Source organism: Rhincodon typus, unplaced genomic scaffold (assembly GCF_021869965.1).
Source record: "Rhincodon typus isolate 14 unplaced genomic scaffold, sRhiTyp1.1 hic_rhity00001177, whole genome shotgun sequence".
NCBI classification, from domain to species: domain Eukaryota; kingdom Metazoa; phylum Chordata; class Chondrichthyes; order Orectolobiformes; family Rhincodontidae; genus Rhincodon; species Rhincodon typus.
Genome location: NW_025966815.1, coordinates 3,582 through 25,357, shown reverse-complemented (window position 1 = coordinate 25,357; position 21,776 = coordinate 3,582). Strand labels below are relative to the sequence as shown.

The window sequence follows — 21,776 nt, the reverse complement described above, 5'->3', positions numbered from 1 at the left end:
TCTCCAGCATCGGCAGTTCCTACTGTCTCTGTCATAAGGACTTACCTGGTTCCCTAACATGCTTCAGGGACGTTTTGCGTTAATCTGCCATCCGTACCTGGTCCAGCCTACGTGTGATTCCAGACCCACAGCAATGTAGTTGACTCTGAAATGGCCGAGCAAGCCATTCAGTTCAAAGACAGCTGGGCATGGGCCAACAAATTCTGGCCTCACCAGTGACACCCACTTCCCATAAAAAATATTTCAATCTTAACAGCCATCTATGTGGAAAAGTGTTCTGCTCAGAGGATGAGATTTCTCCATTGCATGACTGTCCCTTGGGGTTGACGATATGTGGTGTCTGGTGATGTTCATTTTGCAGCTGACTCAACCTTGTGGCAAGTACGGGATGTATTCTATCCCCGAGACTGGCAGTAACCCTTTCCATTCTATACATTCCTTCCTTTGCATGTGAACTACATGTTAATCTGACATGAGCCCAATAAATTCTTCGTGGTACAGGAACAGAATACTTCAGTGTTATGGTCATGAGCTGACATCTCTGCTTCCCTGCCCCCACCTCATTTCTCTGTTTCTGACTTTCTGTCCTGTTCTCTGAAAGACAATGCCTTCTCCAGTGGTATTGACTGGTCAGTGCATGGGTATGGTGCAGAGAGCAGTAACCATACACTCTGCTGGGGTAGTGTCTCTGATGCTAACTGCATTCTGCTGTGTAACAGTGTCAATTGCACTTCTTTTGGGTACGGTGAAGGGGTCACTGATCACATTCAATTGTGGCACAAAAACAGAAATTGCCGGAAAAGCACAGCAGGTCTTGGAGCACCTGTGGAGAGAAATCAGTTGATGGTTCAGGTCCAGTGACTCTTTTTCCGAACTGCAACAGTTCACTCTCAGATTGCTGTTTGTGGGAGCTTGTGGTACACAAGTTGGCTGTAACCGAACATTCAGTTGTGGGTTGGCTGGCTTCCTCTGTTAAAATACAGAGCCACAAGCTTGGGCCACATACTTCTGGATGGGCTGAGTGGCTAGGAACTGTGCAGTTGGAACAAAAACAGAAGTTGCTGGAAAAACGCAGCAGGTCTGGCAGCATCTATGAAGAAAAATCAGAGTTAATGTTTCGGGTCCGGTGACCCTTCCTCAAAACTGTTTTGTTCCTGATTTACAGCATCCGCAGTTCTTTCAGTTTTTAACTGTGCAGTTGGCTTTAGTTCCCATAAGTAAAGGGGAAAGGAACAGAATTGATCAGGGATCATGGATCATTTTCTGAAGAAGGGTCCAGGCCCGAAACGTCAGCTTTCCTGCTCCTCTGATGCTGCTCGGCCTGCTGTGTTCATCCAGCTGTACACCTTGTTATCTCAGATTCTCCAGCATCGGCAGTTCCTCCTATCTCTGATCATGGATCTAGCTCTGTGTCTCCATCCCCTGGCCAATGGAGGAAAATGTGTTGCGTGCATGAGTGTGCGCGCACATGAGACAGAGGATTCCCCCAGGTGAACACATTCTGTTCTCATTTAAACAGCCTCTGAATACCTACTCTTCATCCTGCTTTCATGAAGAAGAGTCACTTGGAAAAGCTTTATGAAATGTTAGCTATTGTTCACAAATTGTTTTGCAGGGTTTGGCAGGGTGAGTTGGCGGGTGGTAGTGGAAGAGACAGAGTGATGGGGAAGTTAATGAGCAGAGGGAGTGAAACCTTTTCCAAGGTGTGTCATATTCTACAGGTGACTTGCGCCGTCACATGAGAAACATCCACATGACCAATGCCCGAATGCTGAGCTGTGGTCATTGCAGGAAGAAGTATACCAAGGAAGCAACACTCCTACATCACATTCAGACCGTACATCAGGATGTGCTGCTACAGACTCTGCAACAACAGGGCCAACACAGCAGGTATGTGAGCAGATACCAAAATTAGTAGTACAGTAGACTGTGAAGGAGGTTATCTAAGATTACAAAGAGATCTTGATCAATTGGGCCAATGGGCTGAGGAGTGACAGATGGAGTTTAATTTAAATAAAAGTGAGATATTGCATTTTGGTAAAACAAAGTGTTTATGTAAAGATAACTGTTTGTGAAGAGATTCAAGCTGATATGGTTTGTGTGCGTCTCTCTTTATTGCAGTGAGGTGAATCCATCAGGGATTGGGAAGACGGCTGACACTGGAAGTCCCCTTCACACGTATGGGCCTGAGAGTGTGAAGGCAAGCTCTACCAGTTCAGGTACAGAGACAAAAGTTGAGATCTTGCTGACATTCTTACCTTGCTTGAGGGAGGGTGAGTCACACAAGCCAAAGTGGTTCCCAATTTGAACGTCTCACGAAGACAGCCTTAACCTGGAATCTCTTAGTCCAAATGTGCTGTAACTTGTGGTCTTTGAGTGATCAGTCACAAGCAGAGATCTTATCCAGCAAGAGATTGCAGACTGGGGGTGAATTTCCCTTGTCTTGCAGTGTCTCGCATGTATACGGGAATTCAGGAAATTATAGTGACCCCCCTCCACCACTTCCAACACCACCACGACCATCTCTAACTGCAAGCTCAGCATAGACAAAGGGATTGAGCACTGTGACCCTTCCTGATCTGTAAGAATAAAAACTAACTTGTATTCACATCCCTGGGATGTCCAAATCTCTTCAAAGCCAATGAAGATTTTTTAAATTCAATCATAAGACATGGAATCACTGTCTAAGCCTAGCTTTTATTACCCATCACAAGCTGCCCCCTTGAATCGTTACAGTCCAGGGGTTATAGAGACACCCACGATACTCCCACAACAGTTTCAAGGTTTTGACCCAGTGACAGGAAGGATGGTTTCTGACTTCGAAGGGAAATTGCAGGTGGTGACCCTCCCCATGCATCTACTGTCCTTGTCCTTCTCTCTGGTCGAGGTTGCAATTTGGAAGGTGCTGATGAAGGAGCCTTGGTGAGTTGCTGCAGCACATCTTGTAGCTGGTACACATTGCTGTCATTGCACATTAGTGGTGGAAGGAGTAAACGTCAAAGGTGGTGGATGGGATACCATTCAAGCAGGCTGTTGTCCCCTAGATGCAAGCACTTTACTGTTGTCTCAGCTGGACTCAACCATTTAAGTGCCGAGCATTCCATCGTGCTCCTGACTTGTGCCTTGTAGATAGTGGATAGGCTTTGGGTGCGAAAAGATGAGTTCCTCGCCACAGAGTTCTTAGCTTCTGAGTTGCACATTTGAAGAAGATTATTAATTGTTGCCAAAAAGTGATGGCGACAGTGTGGATCAGGAGAAAGAATCAGTCAGCTTTACCTCAACGTAAAAGTAACATGGCTGTGTGGACTAGCATGGTATCTAATATGCAGAGGGTGGTGCGTATATGGAATGAGCTGCCAGAGGAAGTGTGGAGGTGGTTACAATTAGAACATTTTAAAAGGCATTGAAATGGGTATATGAGCAGGAAGAATTTAGAGGGCTATGGGCCAAATGCTGGCAAATGGGACTTGATTAGTTTAGGATATCTGGTTGGCGTGGACAAGGTGGATTGAAGGGTCTGTTTCCATGCAACTCTATGACTCTGTCTATCACTTCTTATCCCATAGCATTACCAGGCGAGGCTGAAAGGAATGAAGAGACCTCAGTGGCAGAGGTAACTGTTACAGAATGTGACACGGAGACAGGTCAGCTCCTGGTACCCACAGTCACAGACAGCACAACGGAGCAAACTGGGACTTTTCTTGGCTGCAGTGGGACAGTGTCAAACCTTGTAATGATAGACATGGAAATCACAGGAACCACTGAAGAGACAGCACGTCTCCCAGGCAGGGGAAGTGAAGCGGATTCTCCAGCAGTAAAATGACACATCCACCTGAACGACTTGTCCTTTGCTGAATGTTGCGCCCTGTGGTGTATCTGCCCTTACATCCACATGTAAATATCACCACAATCAAAATGTATTTCAACATCAAACCAAAAATATGTTCATACCTTCAACCGCTGTAAAGAACATAAAAAGGTTTTATATTTTAACAAAGAAAGCCTATCCCTTGAGAATTCAGCCATTAGGAGCAACTGAACTTAAGCAGCCCATCAAATAGTTTATGCTGTACCACACTGCGAGCTCTTCCTGACATTTGTTTAAATTTAATTTAAATTTCAAAAACCTGCAATTCTGTTTCTCTCACTTTATAGTAGTAATTGTTTAAAATCAACCTTATATGCAACGTTTTAACTGCTGAGTCAGATCTCCCCTTCAGCAGTCAAGTTATGGACGAAAGCTTTCCTGAATTTACTTAATATTTTTCTGCATTTATTAAGAATGAACTTGCACTATTCACAACCTCAAGACCCTTCATAATCAATAACTTTCAATGTGGTCATATTGGAATCGCAGCAACCAGTTTGAAATAGCAAATTCTCTCCAATAGTGATGAAACAATGACCATGGAATCGATTTTAGTCATACTTGATAAGTAATCGGCAGGCATTGGGGTACTATTACCTGTGATAATGTGCCTACCACTGGACCAGGAGACCTGCGTTCAAGACCCACCTACTTTAAAAGTGTGTAATAGCATCTCTGAACTGTTTGATTAGAAAATACCTTCACCTGCTAATCTTTGAAATAGTACTGTGGGGATTTTTATGTCCACAGAAGGGAAATGGGGCCCATGACAGCACATGAAAGACAACAGTATGAAAGTACTTCATTTCAATTCAACTCTGGATTGATTATGTGCTCAAGTCTCTGAAGTGACCTGAGTGCTCATGCAATGTGAGACAGAGAGAAGAATCTATACTTACTGAACCACAGGTGACACTGCACTTTGAAATAAAGGCTTGACTTGAGATAGAAAATAAGAACATGAAAATCACTCTGGTGGGTTTACTTGCTGCTGTGAACAAGTGCTGGTCCTCCATCCACTGCAGAATGAGAAGGATAATCACACATTTTAGAGCAGAAAAGATTTCAAAGTCTGAAGGTGCCAGCACTGTTGTGCAAAAAGTAATAACATAAAAACCATGGTCCCTGCCAGTAAATGCCAAAAACCCAGAGGACTTTGAGCAGTGAGGTGCTGTTTTGGGTCTAGGTGTACTGCAAAGACATGAGTACAAATTAGAGCATTTTTATTAAGCAGCTTTCAACTGCTGTATGGGATGTACATGATAAATCCTGACAGTTCACATAAAACTGACTTTTCTGGTGTATCGTTCCTCTACAAGCACTCAGTGTAGGAGTATATAGGGTTTTGTGGTAATACGTCTAAGTCATTCCTTTTGTTATATTAAATGGTCATATCGTCAATGTCACATCAACTCGTGAGGTGAAACATGGCAATTGCAGACTGTAGGCAAGTTAGCCTATTGTGGCAGCCTCAATAATTTGTTACCTGGGCAGATGACTGATGGAAGGAATGATCCCTCTCATAATACCTGGGCTCATACAGCTGAGCAGGCAGATGGAGGTCTTGTTCTAACAACATTATCAATTTTTGAAGAACCACCACTGCTAGGTGTACAGGTCTCAAAACTAAAGCAATGAAGACACGAAATACGAGGTGTGGCAGAAGTCCAAAAGGTGTTGACTGCCCTTCAGCCATTTGCATTCTGTGCGCAAATCTCAAATCCCAATGAAGCATTCTTATGAAACCATTGAAGCTGTAGGCTAAGCTACAAAACTGTTGAAAGGTCATCAACGTTCATTTCTCCATCCAAAAGTTGGCCAGTGTATTCCTAGCATTTTGTGGGTTTTTAAAAATTTTTATTGAACCATCTTGGTCCTGTCCTGATAAGACCTTGTCTCTCTCTGCTTACTGCCGTCTTTTCTAATTTAGAAAAAATGAAGAACTGCAGATGCTCGTGATCAGAAACTGCTGGAGAAAAAGCAGAGTTACCATTTCAAGTTCAGTACACATCCGAAGGGTCACAGTCTGAAGAAGGGTCACTGGACTTGCCTTTAACTCTGCTTTCTGTCCAAACATGCTGCAAAACCTGCTGAGTTTCTCCAGCAATTTCTGTTTTCTAATTTAGAACTACTCCACAATATCAAACATATTTCCTCTGCATGGAAGATGGCAGGCTGTTAGATCACACTTTCAGATCTCTCTGTCACAGCAAACATGCCTTTATTATTTCCTTCAATGTGGCATTGAAGCTATGGAAGAAGAGGCCTATAGCTGAGTTAAGTTTGAAATCTCCCATATCCCCATTTTTGCCATGAGCATTTTCATTTAAAAGTGTGTTGGGGGTACAGAAATACTGACAGTACTGTCTCTCGCTCAGTCAAGGTGATGGTTTCCCAATCCTCCTGTGTTCAATAGTGAGTCTGATTTTATAACCAATTTTTGATTCACGTTTTGTCCCCGTATCTAATCCCCTTAAAGGTTTCAGTAGCTATCAGCCAGTGCATATATTTCTTGCCGCACTTGCTGTGACTACTGACAATTGATCAACAACCTGAAGTACATGAAGATGGTTTCCTTTACTCCTCTTGAAAAGCAGCCTTTGGGCTAAACAGGAAATAAGATCATAAGAAATAGGAACAGCAGTAAGCCATTCAGCCCCTTGAGCCTGCTGCGCCATTCAATGGGATCATGGCGGATCCAACATTTCCATTTTCCTGCTTTTTCCCCATAATCCTCGATTCCCCGACTGATCAAGAATTTATCTGTCTCAGCCTTAAATGTGCAAGAGGTCGCTGCCCCCATGACTCTCTGTGACAAGGAGTTCTAAAGACTCAAATGTCTGAGAGGAGGGATTCCTCTTCACCTCAGAGTTAAATTCACCTCTATTCTGAGACTATGCCCTCTGGTCTTAGACTCTCCGATGAGGGGAAACATCCTCTCAGCATTTATCCTGTCAACCCAATTAAGAATCCTACATGTTTCAATGAGATCACCTCTCATTCTTCTGAACTCCAGCATGTAGAGTTCCAAACTGTTTAATCTTTGCTCATAAGACAATCCCTCCATACTAGGGATCATCCTAGTGGACCTCCCTAAAACTGCTTTCAGTACTCCAGATGTGGTCTCACCAGCATCCTGTACAGTTGCAGTAAGTCTTCCCTACTGTTATACTCTAACCTACTTGAAATAAAGGTCAACATTCCATTAGCCTTCCTGATTACCTGCTGTACCTGTGTGCTAGCTTTCTGTGTTATGCACAAGTACCTCCAAGTCCCTTTGTGTTGCAGCATTCTGCAGTTTTTAGACAGAATACATTGGCAAGGTCGTACTTGCTGTCCTAAATATGTCACCAGTAGGAGTCACTGTGCAAGCATGAAGTGAAGAGCCTTGATTAATCTGTTCAGATACCTAATCCTTACCAAGCTTCAAACATTTAAAAAAAATACAAGACACACTTTGTACAAACTTAACTGATCTGTTAATGTATTTCTCAGGGCTTCATTGTGAATAGGCATTTAAGAATCAAAACTATTGTAGCCATTTCATATATGTACATACTATAAAGAACTTGTACAGATTTATAATTAGAATTTATATTATCAAAACAATCCAGTTCAGAGGAGCTAAATATTCACACGAGTCATCTAATATTTATACACATTAGACTCCCAAAGTACCTAAACACAGGAGTCTGTATTGCAATAGAGTACGCAGCTCAAGGCAGCCACTGGGGAGTACTGCATCAGCACTTAAACAATCGAATGACCCAGCGGAGAAGAACATTTGCCATTTCAATTTTTTTAGGGGTAGCGTTGGAGAGAAGTAAGAGGAAAGAATTTCTTTCATTGTTCCAGAATCCACCACTGAACCTTCGGTATGCCCCAACCTCTTGCTACATTCTTCCCACCACCTTCCAGCTGAATCTGAGCACAGAATCTGCTGTTATTTCACCTAATTTCTTTATAAAATCTGGGAATTGGTGTGGTAGCAATCATGTCACTGGACTTGTACTCCAAAGGATTCTTACCATGGCAGCTGGTGGAATTTAAATTTGATTAACAAATTTGTAATTTAAAGGTGTTTCAAAAACAGTGACAGAGAAAGTACCATCAACTGTTGTAAAAATCCATCTGGTTCAGAAATGGTCCTGCCTGAGTAACCAAGGTAAGGGAAGCTCATACGGGCAGACTCTATCACTATGGCCATGTCATCCCATGGAAGAGACAGGGAACACAGTAACTGGCACAGGCCAATTCAAGTACTTTGTAGCTGATACCACTTGCTAATAATTTATATCACCAAATTGATTCCCCCACCCCTAATAAGGTGACTGAAACAGGTAACTGGTCATTTTAATGGGGGTGTATAGTACCTTGTCACACCAATTGGGTCCCCATTACCACCCATATGCCTGATATACTTCTATAGCTAGGTGGTAAGGAGAGCAGGGCTGAGAAATACCTTCTCAGGGCAGCCTCATCCATGGATATTGAAGTCACATTGACTGCACAGCTCAGAAACAAAGAAAACAAATCACTTGTTTTCTTTAACTAGGTTTGTAGACTGTTTCACTCTGGAAATGGCTGCACTGACATGGGGGTAGGGTAGGGTGGGGTGGGGTGGGGTGGGGTGGCAGGAGTGAGGACTGAAGTTACAAGTTCCTGCCACTGGGTGACAATGATCTGCAGCTCAACAGAAATGGTTTTCAATAATATAATGACAGAACTGTGAAATCAAAGCAAAACTCAAGCCCACAATTTTGCAGTGTTTGTGAAGACAAACTGGACATGCATCCTTTTGAAGGTATAGTTGTGCTACAAAGAGGGATGCCAGACATCAAAGCTTTTGGGATCCGGTTCTATCGCCACCACCTCTCCCCTATAATTCAGGAGGGTTAACATAAATCACTTTAGGAACCAGTATATGTACATTTCTATAGTACACAACACACACCACCTCTCCAGTCAATCTTCCTTGGCCAATGGAACAATCATACTGCTGTTGCACCTTCATTTCTTTTGCAGCTTTGCTCCCAAGTCCTCCCAACATCCCACCACCAGCAAGCAAACAAATATCAAGAATCAAGTTGGCTTTTTAATGTCAAAATTCCACACTGGATAGATGGTACTACTTGGGGTTTGGGGGTGGGAGTTGGAAAAGAGGGGTGGGAAGTTAGGGCTCCACCACAATTCGAAACTGCCTCTCCTATTAATGTGTTTTAATATTGAGAGAGTAAAAGGCTGAAGATGCTAGAAATATGATGGCGGTGGAATGGGGGAAACAGGAGAATACTCTGCAGGTCTGGCTGTCTCTGTAGAGAAAGAAGCAGAAATTTATTTTAGTTCATTCATGAAATGTGGCTGGGCCAACATTTATTGCCTATGCCTAGTCGGCCCTTGAGAAGATGGTGGTGAGCTGCCTTCTTGAACTGTAGTCCATCTGGAGTAGACACGTGCACAATGCTATTAGGGAAGGAGTTCCAAGATTTTAATCCAGTGACACTGACGGAATGGCAATATATTTCCAAATGAGGATAGTGAATGGCTTGGAAGGAAATTTGCAGTTGGTGGTGTTTCCGTATATCTGCTGGCCTTGTCCTTCAAGCTGAAAGTGGGTATGGGTTTAGAAGGCCCATATGCAAGGAGCCTTGACTTTCTGCAATATTTTTGCAAATGTTATACACTGCTACTACTGAACATCTTTGGTGGAAGGAATGAATATTGGTAGATGTGGCACCAATTCAGTGAGATATTTTGTTCTGGATGGTGTCAACCTGTTCAGTGTTCTTTTAGGGCTGCACTCATTCAGGCAAGTGAATGAGCATTTGATCACAGTCCTGACTTGTGCCTTGTAGATGGTGGACAGATGTTGGGAAGTCAGGAAGCAAATTACTAACGGTGAAGTTCCTAGCCTCTCATCTACTCTTGTATTTATATGATTTTCTGGTCAGTGGTTACACCCAGAATGTTAATAAATGGAAAAACTCAGCAATGGCAGTGGCATTGAATGCGAAGGACAATGGTTACGTTCTTCTTTTGTTGGCGATGGTCATTCCCTGGCACTTGAGGTGCAAATGTTATCACGGGTCAGCCCCAAGGTGGATGTTGTCCAGATCTTTCTGCATTTGAGCATGGACTATTTGAGTATGGGACTTGGCAGAAACAGTGCTGGGGAGCATTCTTATGGTGGAGGGAAGGTCATCAATGAAATAGTGAGGATGGTTGGGCCTAGAACACTACCCTGAGGAATGTCCGCAGTAGCATCCTGCAGGAGAGATGACTGACCTCCAACAACCACAACTATCTTCCTTTTTTACTCGGAATGGTTCCAACCAATTGAGTTCTTCCCAATTCCCACTGACACCAGTTTTGTTCAGGCTCCTTAATGCCACACTGTGTCAAATGCAGTCTTACATTTCTGAATTCTAATGAAACATTTTTTTAAAAAAACTCTCCATCAAAAGCACTTTTTATTTCTTTATTTAGCCTATTGCCACTTCTTTTAGGTTTGCACCAGCCTCCCTGATTTAATTTTTCCTATCCTCCTCCTACTCATGAATCCCTTTTGTTTTCTTCTCCTCTGTATGTTACTGTTACAGTACTGAGAGTCATCAACCTTCCTCTCCAGCTCTGAATCTACTGGATCTCCTGAATACTTCCTGTATATCCTGAGAAAGGCTATCTGGAATTTTACATTTTTTGTGAAAGGAAAGGACGTTTGTTTATAGTACTAAAGTAAACAAAAGATAAGAGTCTTGGACAAGATAATTTCAATATCGTATTTATATTTTTCACCTCATATGCATGTAAAGAAAGATCTTTATAGATTCCCTCATTAAGTTGTCAGCCAAAGAAATAGGTTAAAATGTGTGTTTTTAAAATGGGAGTTAATGCTGGAGATTAAAAGACCTTATTGTTGTGACAGTTGAATGCAACAGGGTATCAGTTCCCAGTAAGTACATGGGGAAAGGGAAGCCATTTTTCAACCAATAAACCTGTCTTTGAGTGAACAAGGATGGAACTATTAATAAACTCTTCAACAGAGCTAGATCCACCCGAGTCAGGTTCTATCCTCATCCCAAAGCTAGACGGGCGTAGCCTCTTAGGAGCCAAGATTAAATGATCCTGAGGCCAAACCACAGACATGCCATTCCATCATCACAGCTGTGATCAGCAAACAATGAACAGTTGACTACGAATTAAGTCACAAAATCTTGAATGTACAATGTGGTCCCACAGCATACAGTATTCCTGCTCTCAAAAATTCTGTGCTTGGTGGGTAGAAGGGCATGGCCAGAAATAATGGAAATACAGAGCTGACTAGGCAGCAGATGAATGGGGGGGGGGGGGAAGAGGAAGAAGTGGGGGAAGAAAACTTAATATTTCGCATTTTACATCCTTTGTCTGAATTGGAAAATAAGCATTGTGGATTGAGTAAAGTCAAAGAGGAGGTACAATGACGAGGGGTGAAAACATGACTAGCTTCTTTGGACAGTCAGCACAATCAAAACCTTGACTTCAGCCCATAATTCTGCCATGTCATGAGAAGGAACAATCCAGTAAAACTTGCAAATAACTCATACTGGCCCAGTTTGTTTTGAACATTTCAAAACAGGAGGTCCAAGACAACCAGCACATTCATTTCCAAGTACTCCTCTCCCCATCCCCGGGTTTGATCTTGTATGCAAGGTACATTCAAGCTACAGTGCAATGATCACATGTAGCAGTTTTATGCATACAGCTCAGGAAACTTCATGTTCATTTGTGCTTTAATTCATCACTTGTTGCGTTTCCACAGTGGAACTTAAAGGGCATGCCCCCAGAAAGAGTTGTTCTTGGAGACTGTGATTCACCCAATAAAAAGGTAACAAATTCACATCTATGGATTTGACATACATAATCCAAAGGAAAACAGGACATTACTTAAAATGTGTGCACACTTTGTTCATGAAACTCCACGGTTAAAGAGATCCAGACAAGACTGATTTCCCATTCAACGGGGCTTTGTATGTTCCAGTTTTAACATTTATATCCAAGATGTTACCTTTCCTTTCTCTATACAGACAGAAGGTGACTTGCTTACATATTTCCAGCAGCTGTTTTTAAACTTCAATTTTGCTGAATCTATACTGCAGTCTAATAATTTCTTTTTTAAAAATGGAAGCACAGTTACATTGAGACTTCAACTGGAATAATTCTACATAAACACACAAAAGCAAATTTTTGGTACTTAGCTGGGCCCTTACAGACCTACAGCATAAAACAAAAGTGATCAACCACTGCACGATTAAAGCCAGTGTAAAACATTCGCAGTACTGCTACTATATAGCAACCTTTAAAAAGGTTGTCACTGTAAAGTCCCTAGGTTCAAAGGACCACAGTGAAATAATCAGACATTTTTTTGGGGTGGTGTGAACGGGGAAGAGGTGGCAGAAAAAGAAAGAAAGAGACAGATCAACAGACAGATAGCTACACAGAGAGAGAGAGAGAGAGGGGGGGGATGGTGGGAGAGGGAAAGAAGAGAGAAAGAGACACATACACACACACAAACTGAAAGAAAGAGAGAGACAAACAGAGAGAGGCGGGTGAACAACAGAAATCATTTTCATTTACAAACAAAAATATCCATTGGCCAACCAAAGGTGGAGTATCAAGGCCACAGGATATCCATTAAAATGGTTCCGCTTTTTGGCCTTAAGCTATATTTGACTGACCAACTGATAATGGCTAAGGTAGACCACCACACATTCAAGTGCACTCCCTATGCCGACCACGTTCTAGAGCCCTTCAGTTTTTTCTTACATAAAAGATATATAGTCGAGTGTCTTGCATATTTTCATATATATTTGCCTGGTAGTTCAGTAAATTGCTGCTACCTCATTAACTATAACCTGGACCACAAAGTCTTTCTGTATTTTTGTTTCCTGCAGTCGCATTTTATCAGTGAGTAGCCTCCCCGAGAAGAACCAGCGCTGCCTGGAGGGTTCGATACCCTCCTCCGTGTGCAGCTGCCTCTTCAACTGCCCAATGGTGTCTGCCATGCTGGCGTTCAGTTTGACGTCCTTCCCTGTAGACAGGCGCACCTTGAGCTGGAACTCTCGCTTGGCATTCGCTGGAGGATCAGGTACGTCTGCAGTTTCCTCATCACCCTTCTCAGTGATGAGGTTCAGAGGTGGTGCCAGGCAGTAAACAGGAAGCTGGTAACGGTTGCCAAGCTCGTCGTAACATTCCGTTAACGAACCTGAACAGGATGGTTGGTGGGGTGAAAAAACACTTTTAGTGAAAAAAAAAATTAACATTATTCTATTCCTCCTTCCAAGGCAGGACATCCCAGGTCAGACAGAAGGTCAAGCATTAATATGCCAACCTATCAATTTATCATTTATTACTTTTTATATGGATATAGTATATATAATTTATAATTACCTACAGTACTGCTGTCATTAACTTTGTAAATGCATCAGTTCTGTTCATCAACAGTGAATGTAATGGCTAATCAGATATGTTTTGCAACTTATTCCTGCGTTTGGAGTAAATGTTTAAAAATTTAAAGCTTCAGGTTACTAGTATCTCCTCCCAACTTAGACTCTATTCTTCCCTTACCCTTCAGTTCCACAGCTGTAAATCCTTCTGGCAGTTGACTTACGTGACCATTATTCACTTGAGAGTTGTGATTATGGCTGGCTATTCACCCATAAGAGGCATTACAGCTGAGTTTGTTTATGTGCTCACCATCCTGTTTCCAGATGTGGGGTAATCATTGTTAGCTGTGATTTCTACATGAACCAGAGAAGATCCTTTTGCTTCAAATCCTTAAGCTATTTTTATTGAAGACTGAATAAGGCCCTTCAGAGCATATAGCTCACTAATATGCTCACTATATTTTTCTGGGAAGAAATCTAACCCCCAAGAAAACCTAGTTGAGCTCAAAAATGATTTAGGTAACGAAATAAGTAAATATTCAAAGTTAAATATGATTTTAAGACAGTCAAAATAAAGTGACACAAGCTTAAAACTGGAGCAAGTATGGAAGTTTCTCAATTACAGTCACCTTTTTGACGATGAGCTGGCTCAGGATTGATGGAGTCACTTTAAGATACATCTTTCTAGTTTTTTCTTATTCTTAAACTATTCAAAATGGTGCTGGACTGTAGTGACAGTGGAAAAGCTTTCCAGTGTATTTTACTCACTAAAATCCACATGACCATAAAATCATCCATTTATTCACCTTTAAATTATCCCTTGGGATTGCTCAAGATTTGACTGATGGAGGAGTTCTGGGTTGTGGAGCAGACAGGAAAGTGGAGTACAGACCACAACCAGATCAGCCATGATTTTATTCAGTGCAGGATCAAAGTTGCATGTGTTATCACTGTTCCAATGCTCACGTGATCATGATGCAAACATCAGCCAAACTTCCCCATGTATGTTCATGACATGTAATTCCTTGAATGTGAACCATGATCCTATTTTATTCCCTTCACCACCTTGCCTTTCCCTCTTTCTGGAATGTTATTTACCCTCAACAGCCCAATGAGAACTCTGAAATTGTTTTGACTTTGATCCCTCTCCATGTTTCACTGTTATCAACTATATAAGTAACTGTCGAGCCGACCCTTGGGAATTCCCTTGCTCGATCACACTGTCCTCAATTCATCTCTGGTCTTAAGACCATCTTTAACTCCCTACGGTTCGTAGGCATTTGGACAGGCAGGACTGATTATGGATAGTCAGCATGGTTTTGTGCAAAAGTGAAATAGTGTCTCAAACTTGTTTTTTGAGTAAGTAAGCAAAAAGATTGATGGGGGCAGAGCGGTTGATGCCATTTACATGGATTTTAGTAAAGCTTTTGAGAAGGTTCTGCATAGTAGACTAATTAGTAAAGTTAGATCAGATGGGATTCAAGAATGAGATGGTCAATTGGATGCAAAATTGGCTTGATGGTAGGAGATAGAGATAGTCTGGAGGCTTGTGACTAGCGGTGTTCCACATGGATCGGTACTGGGTTCACTTTCACTCGTCATTTGGATAAGAATATAGGAGGCAGGGTTAGTAAGTTTGCGGATGACACCAAAATGAGTGGTAGAGTGGACAGTGAAGGCTATCTACGATTACAAAGAGATTTTTAACCCAATTGATCATGGGCTGAGGAGTGACATATGGAGTCGAATTTGGATACGTGAGACATTGCATTTTGGAAAAACAAACAAGGGCAGGACTTGTACAATTAATGGTAGGGCTCTGGGTAGTGTTGTGGAAAAAAACCTTGGGAGTTCAGGTACATAGTTCTTTGAAATGTGCATCAGAGGTAGACAGGGTGGTTAAGATGATGTTTAGCATGTTCACCTTCATTGCTCAGACTTTCAAGTGTAGGAATTGGGATCTCATGTTGAGATTGTACAGGACAATGCTAAGACCTCTCCTGGAGTATTCTGTGCAGTTCTCGCTGCCCTGTTATAGGAAGGATATTACTATAATTGGTGAGGGTTCAGAAAAGATTTACCAGATGTTGCCAGGAATAGAGGGTTTGTATTATAAAAATAGGCTGGGACTTTTTCCACTGGAGCATAGGATCTTGAGGGGTGTTTTTATTGAGGTTTATAAAATCATGTGGGGCACAAATAAGGTGAATAGCAAGGGTCTTTTTCCTAGGGTGGGGAATTTCAAAACTAGGGGCCATATTCTTAAGGTGAGAGGAGAAAGTTCTAAAAAGGACTGAGGGGCAACTCTTTCTTTTAAAAACACAGAACAGTTCATGTGTCGAATGAACGGCCAGAGGATGCGGGTACAGTTACACAATTGAAAAGACATTTAGATAAGTTCATGAATAAGAAATGTTTGGAGGGATGTATGCCAAACTCAGGCAGGTAGGATTAGTTCAGCTTGGTCACGTGGTCAGTGTGGACTGGCTGGAGTGAAGGGTCTGTTTCCATGGTGTATGACTATGATTCTATAACCTCCTTGCGCAGCCTCCTCAACAAAACAGGCTCCTGGCAACACTTAAGCCTGATGGAAATCTCCTGGCTCTCTACCCACTCCAATCCCAATAATTAAAGCTCATTTGAACTACTGCTGCCTACATCCTTATATGCAAAGGTCTTTTTGTCAATTTAACCTGTGTTCACTGACCTACATTAGCTCCCATTCCAACAATGCCTTGGTTTTCATCCTCAAATCCCTCCCATGGCTTTATTTCTCCTCATCCCTTAACCCCTTCTGCACTATGCACCTTCAAATACACCCCCAGTTTAATCACCTCAACCTTTGGGACACAAGCTTCAACTGCCAGGTCTCCTAAGCCCCACAATGTTGGGGTGGTAATAACAGTGGTAATGCCACTAGATTGTTTTACCTCCAGGAACTCTGGGTTGCTACTAAGTGCTATATAAACACAGATGTGGTAGTGTCTGTGGAGGAAGAAACAATATTGCAGGGATATGGGTTTGAATCCCACTATGATAAAACTAGATGTTTGAATTCAATAAAAAAGCTGGGATTAAAAGCCAAATGATAACCATTGTTGATTCTCAAAATCTTGATCACTAATGTCCTTTAGGGAAGGAAATCTGCCAGTTTTACCAGTCTGGCATACATATGACTCTAGACCCAAAGCAATGTAGTTGACTTTTAAATGCCCTCCAAGATCTCGCAAGCCACCGAGTTTAGAGCCATCAGTGATGGGCAATAAACAGTTTTGTCAGTGATGCCCACATTCCTCAAACAAACTTAAAATTCATTCTTTAGGATGGAGTTCTTCTTTATGATGCTGTTGAAAGCCCACCTCTCTTTGAGCACACTTTTGGTTACTTCTCTCAGTATCTCATGTGGCTCAGAATGAAATTCTATCTGACACTGTTCCTGAAGTGCCTTGTGACACTTTGTGAAGTTAAAAATGCCACATATATGTAAGCTGTTATACTTCAGGAAGAACGTCTTCACACAAAAGACAGTGGAAATCTTCAAAAAGCTGTTGTTTTGAGTAGGAGTCAAAATCGGGTGATTTTTGGTGATAAGGATATTAAATGGTTACAGATTTGAAGGACATAAATGTAGCTTTGTATGGATCAGCTATGATCAAACTGAATGGTGAAATAGGCTCAAGTGACTGATAGACCTCTGTTCCGATAAGGATTGATTAAGGGCTAGTCATCTTCCTCTCAGACTTCAAATCACATTTACTCTCATGAGGTTATGAGGAAGTTCCAGTGCTCAGGATTGCTTTGATTTTAGTTACACAATCATCGGCCTAAATATTTAGATTTCAGTCACTGGTTTTCAATCCGGAGTTACTGGGCAGTTGTGTTCTATTTTAAAGAATTGAGGTTTAGTGTGAGGCTTTATTGATCAAAACTACAGGGTGCCTCACTGGTCCTGTAGCTGGTCACCAGGTCATTGATTTTCAGTTGTCTTGGTGTCAGTGCAGGTAGAATACCAACAACAGGATCGAAAGGCTCCAGATCATTCCATTGAGCAATCTGCTTTTGTAGAACCTCCCCAGCAGCAAGACAGAGTAGGATAGCCCCTGAGCTAGAAATACAATCTGGACAAAGTGTGAGACTATGTATGATATTACAGACATCAGGATTACTGACCATTCAAGTAAAGAAATTTCTCTTAATGATGCAAGGCAATCAGTAATAGAACAGGAAGAACTCAGAGGAAAAAAAAAAGAGAAAAAAAATCACTAAAGCCTGTTGTAACAATGTGCAGAGTGAAAATCTGATGAAGCTAGCATAACTATATCCAGCTAAAATTAGCATCCTGGTGCCGCAAAATTCATCAGCCTCAGAAGTCCACAGGGAGCCGAATCAGAACTACATTCCACTTTATGTATAAAGCAAAGGTTGCAGATGCATGTGGTGACAAGGTGAGCAACGAACAGGAGCAAAACTTTAAAAACTCAATTGAGTTGGCAGCCACCTATTTGATTCAGGTGGTCATGGGTTCAAATACAACACTGAAAGCGGAATGCATAACTTAGGCAAGGCAATATTAGGCAGTCAGACATACTATTATCTTTTAGGTGAAGAACTTCAGGCAAGGTTCCATGTGGTTGTTTATCATCCAACTAAAGTGCCATGGAACCACTCGAAGAGCGACGGGGCAATTCCCCTGCAGTTGTAGCCAACATGTGTCCTTCAACCATAGAGGGTCACAGAGTCATACAGCATGGAAACAGGCCCTTCAGCCCAACTTACCCATGCCAACCAGGTCTACTAAACTGAACTAGTCCTATTTGCCAGTGTTTGGCCCTTATCCCTCAAAACCCGTGAATAGCACTGTGCTGCGAGGATCAGTGTAGGGTCCACTGTTGTTCATGATTTACATAAATGGTTTGGATGAGAATATGAGTTACGGTTAGTAAGTTTACAGTCAACTTACAGTTCAACTTAACATCTCATCTAAAGATAACAGCTCCAATTAACAGACCTGTCCAAATGTCTTTTAAATTGTAATTGTACCCATCTCTACCTCTTCCTCTAGCAGCTCATTCCATATATGCACCATTGTCTGCCTGAAAAAGTTGCCCTTCAGGTCCCTTTTAAATCCCTGTCATCTTAAACATATGCCCCCTAATTTTGGATTCCCTTACGCTGGGGAAAGACCATGGCTATTCAAAAGACATATACCGCTCCTGATTTTATAAACCTCTGTAAGGTCACCCCTCCGCCTCCAATGCTCCAGAGAAAACAGCCCCAGCCTATCCAGCCTCTCCCTATAGCTCAAACCCTCCAACCCTGACAACAGCCTTGTAAATCTTTTCTGCACCCTTTCAAGTTTCAGATCATCTTTCCTATAGCAGGGAGAGCAGAACTGAATGCAGTATTCCAAAAGTGGCCTAACCAATATCCTGTACAGTCAGAATATGAAATCCTAACTTCTTTACTCAATGTTCTGACGAATGAAGGCCATACGCCTTTTTCATGACCCTGTCTACTTGTGCCTCCACTTTCAAGGAACTTTGCACATGTATCCCCGGATATTAGGCAAGTTAATGGCAGTGAGGCGCTGGGGGTGAGGGGGGAGTGTGATGAGGGGTGCAGGTGAGAGGGGTAGTATTGGAGGAATAGTTGACATTGGTATGAAATCTAATGTGTTGATACACTGTTTAGTAAGATTATATCCCTTAGGATCCAGGGGATGCTAGCCAATTGGATACAAAATTGGCTTGACAGTAGGAGACAGTAACGGTAGTGGGTTGTTGTTCAGACTGGAGACCAGTGAATAGCACTGTGCCGCAAGGATCAGTGTTGGGGCCACTGTTGTTCATTATTTACATAAATAGTTTGGATGAGAATATGAGTTACGGTTAGTAAGTTTACAGTCAACTTACAGTTCAACTTAACACCTCATCTAAAGATAGCAGCTCCAACAGGGCAGATTGTGTGGCGTTAAAACATTTTCTTTTATTTCACCTCAATCTATGCAGCATAATACTGAACCAACTTTCAACATATATCCAACAATTTTGGGGAGCACATTAAGCACCATGAATCCTATCCAAATTTTCAATATTCCTAACAGTACATGCAATGCAAGATGTAGATATTGGTGCTATGATTTTGTATTTCAAACGTTATCCGACCACCCAGCCCCAACCTCAAACCACAACCCCTGCCAAGTGATTATTCCCAAAACCTTCAAGCCCATCCTATTCCAGGAAAAAGAACAGCAAGGAATAGAAATGCAAAAGATTTGAGTTAACTGGCCTTCAGGTGCCATGTCAGGATGGCATCTGTTTGTCTCCACAGATGCAGTTTCAGTGCACTGCCACCAATACATCATAACTAGGTTTCTTACAGTGTAAATGGCATTAGAACTCAAAATACAGTCCAACGTTAGGAAAATATCTCTCCACTAAATGCCATGGTTGAGTGCTTTCTCACAAGAAGAAAGATGAAAAGCTTACATATCCATGTTTCAGTGAAATTGGTGACAGGTGTGTCCAAAAGGCATTTTCAGGATGGCAAGCTACAATAGCAGAGTGCTACAGGGACCACATTATTCATAATATAAATTATTGACTTGGATAAGTAAAGTGACTGTACTATTGTCAAGTTTCAGATCACAAAAATTATTTGGAAAGGCAAGTAGTGAGGATAACAATAAGGGCACAGAGGGGCATTGACAAGTTGAGAGAGAGCAGAAAAACCTAGCAGATAGACTTGAACACGGGGGGGGTGTGGAAAAGTGAAGTATACACTTGAGCAGGAAGAATAGAGAGCTGAATATCATGTAAATGGGGAATAGTGCAGAAAGCTTCAGCACAGAGTGATTGGAGGGTTCAAGTCACGAATCACAAAAAACTAGCATTCAGGTTCACCTTAACAGAAAATGCAAATGGAATGTTGGCCTTTATGTTGGATCTTTACTCAGAGAGTAGTAAGGGCGTGGAATGCCCTGCCTGCAAAAATAGTAGACTTGCCCAGTTTAAGGGCATTTAAATGGTCATTGGATAAACATATGGATGATAATGGAATAGTTTAGGTTAGATGGGCTTCAGATTGGTTTTCACAGGTCGGCGCAACATCGAGGGCCGAAGGGCCTGTACTGCGCTGTAATGTTCGATGTTTTATGTTTATTTCAAAGCAAATAGTGTAAAAATAAAGAGATCTTGCTAAAACTAAGACACCAGTCAGACCATCCTTGGAATACTGTGAACAGTGTTGGTCTCTTATCGAAGAAAAGATATATTAGCATTGGAGGCAGTCCAGAGAAGGCTCACTAGGTTTATCCTTGGTATGGAGGAATTTCTTATTAAGAGAGGTTGAGCAGGTTTGGATGGTTTGTATTCATTGGTATTTAGATCAATGACCTGAATAAAACATACAAAATTCTCAGGAACTTGAAAAAGTAGATACTGGGAGGTTGTTTCCCCTCGAGTGTGTGTCTAGGATCAGAGCACAATCTCAGTCAGGGGTTGCCATTTATGACAGATGAGGAGGAATTTCTGCTCTCAGAAGATAGTGAATCTTGGAATTACGGCCGTAGAACATTTTCAAGGCTGAGATAAACAAATTTTTAACATCGGCATGGAATCAAGGGTTATGGAGAAAAGGCAAGAAAGTGAAGTTGAGGATTATCAGATCACCTGCTCCTACATGTTATGGTCTTATTGATTTCACTTTGGATTCAGTTCATTCTTGTGAACATGGTCAGGCACATTGTTCAAAGATGTCTTAACAACTAGCTGAGAGGTTATTTGCCTTGTGGACTACTTTAAATCTGTGCACTTAACTTCCATTGAGCCAAAGTAGTGCCAGGACTGAATAAATGAACAGGAAAGTCCCAGGCTCAATGTAAGGACTAAGGCACTTACGGATTTGTGGAACAGAAATCGTGAATTGTTTAATCTCAGTTAGTGTTAAGTTTCTTTTGCCCTGCCCAATCTAACTCCATAAGCTTTTCAACCTTAACATAGAAATATAATGACAATTTCATAGTCATGCAGCACAGAAATTGGTCCTTAGGCCCACCATATTTGAGATACCACTTGGTCTACAGCGTATCTATACCCTGGCATTTTAACAGCTCATCTAGATGCTTCATAAATACTGCAAGTACACCCGTCTCCATCTCTCAGGCCAGATGTATTTCTTCCACTGAAATATTTTTTCCCCAGCCCCTCACATCCCCACCAAACCACTTATTCCTCACCTTGAGCTTTTGTCTTGTGGTCTGGGAAATGTCTGCCATGGGGAACAGATTCTCATGACCTGTCAATGTCTCTCAATTTTGCATACCTCAAATCAGATCCCCCCTCAGCCTACTCTGCTTCAAGGAAAACAAACCTAGTGATCCAATCCTTTCTAAAAACATCCAAAATGTAACTGCCCCAAATTGCATTTTTCATTTACTCCTTCAGTCAGAAGAATTATTTTTGATCCCTCTTACACTCCACATTCTC

The 21,776-nt window shown here is 41.9% G+C and overlaps 2 protein-coding genes across 2 annotated transcripts in view; one reads left to right on the top strand and one right to left on the bottom strand.

Annotated features, from left to right (window-relative positions):
• Positions 1-5,733, top strand: part of LOC109913567 (zinc finger protein 271-like) — a 9,899-nt gene extending 4,166 nt beyond the window's left edge. The window contains exons 6-8 of the mRNA XM_048592418.1: positions 1,722-1,890; positions 2,122-2,219; positions 3,567-5,733. Coding sequence (XP_048448375.1) covers positions 1,722-1,890; positions 2,122-2,219; positions 3,567-3,823 — 524 coding nt within the window. The 3' untranslated portion in view covers positions 3,824-5,733. The remainder of the gene's footprint in view (positions 1-1,721; positions 1,891-2,121; positions 2,220-3,566) is intronic.
• Positions 5,734-7,330: 1,597 nt separating this feature from the next.
• LOC125481193 (ubiquitin domain-containing protein 1-like) lies at positions 7,331-13,197 on the bottom strand. The gene has a single exon (XM_048592417.1). The coding sequence runs from the start codon at positions 13,195-13,197 to the stop codon at positions 12,727-12,729; it is 471 nt and encodes a 156-aa protein (XP_048448374.1). The 3' UTR covers positions 7,331-12,726.
• Positions 13,198-21,776: the final 8,579 nt, after the last annotated feature.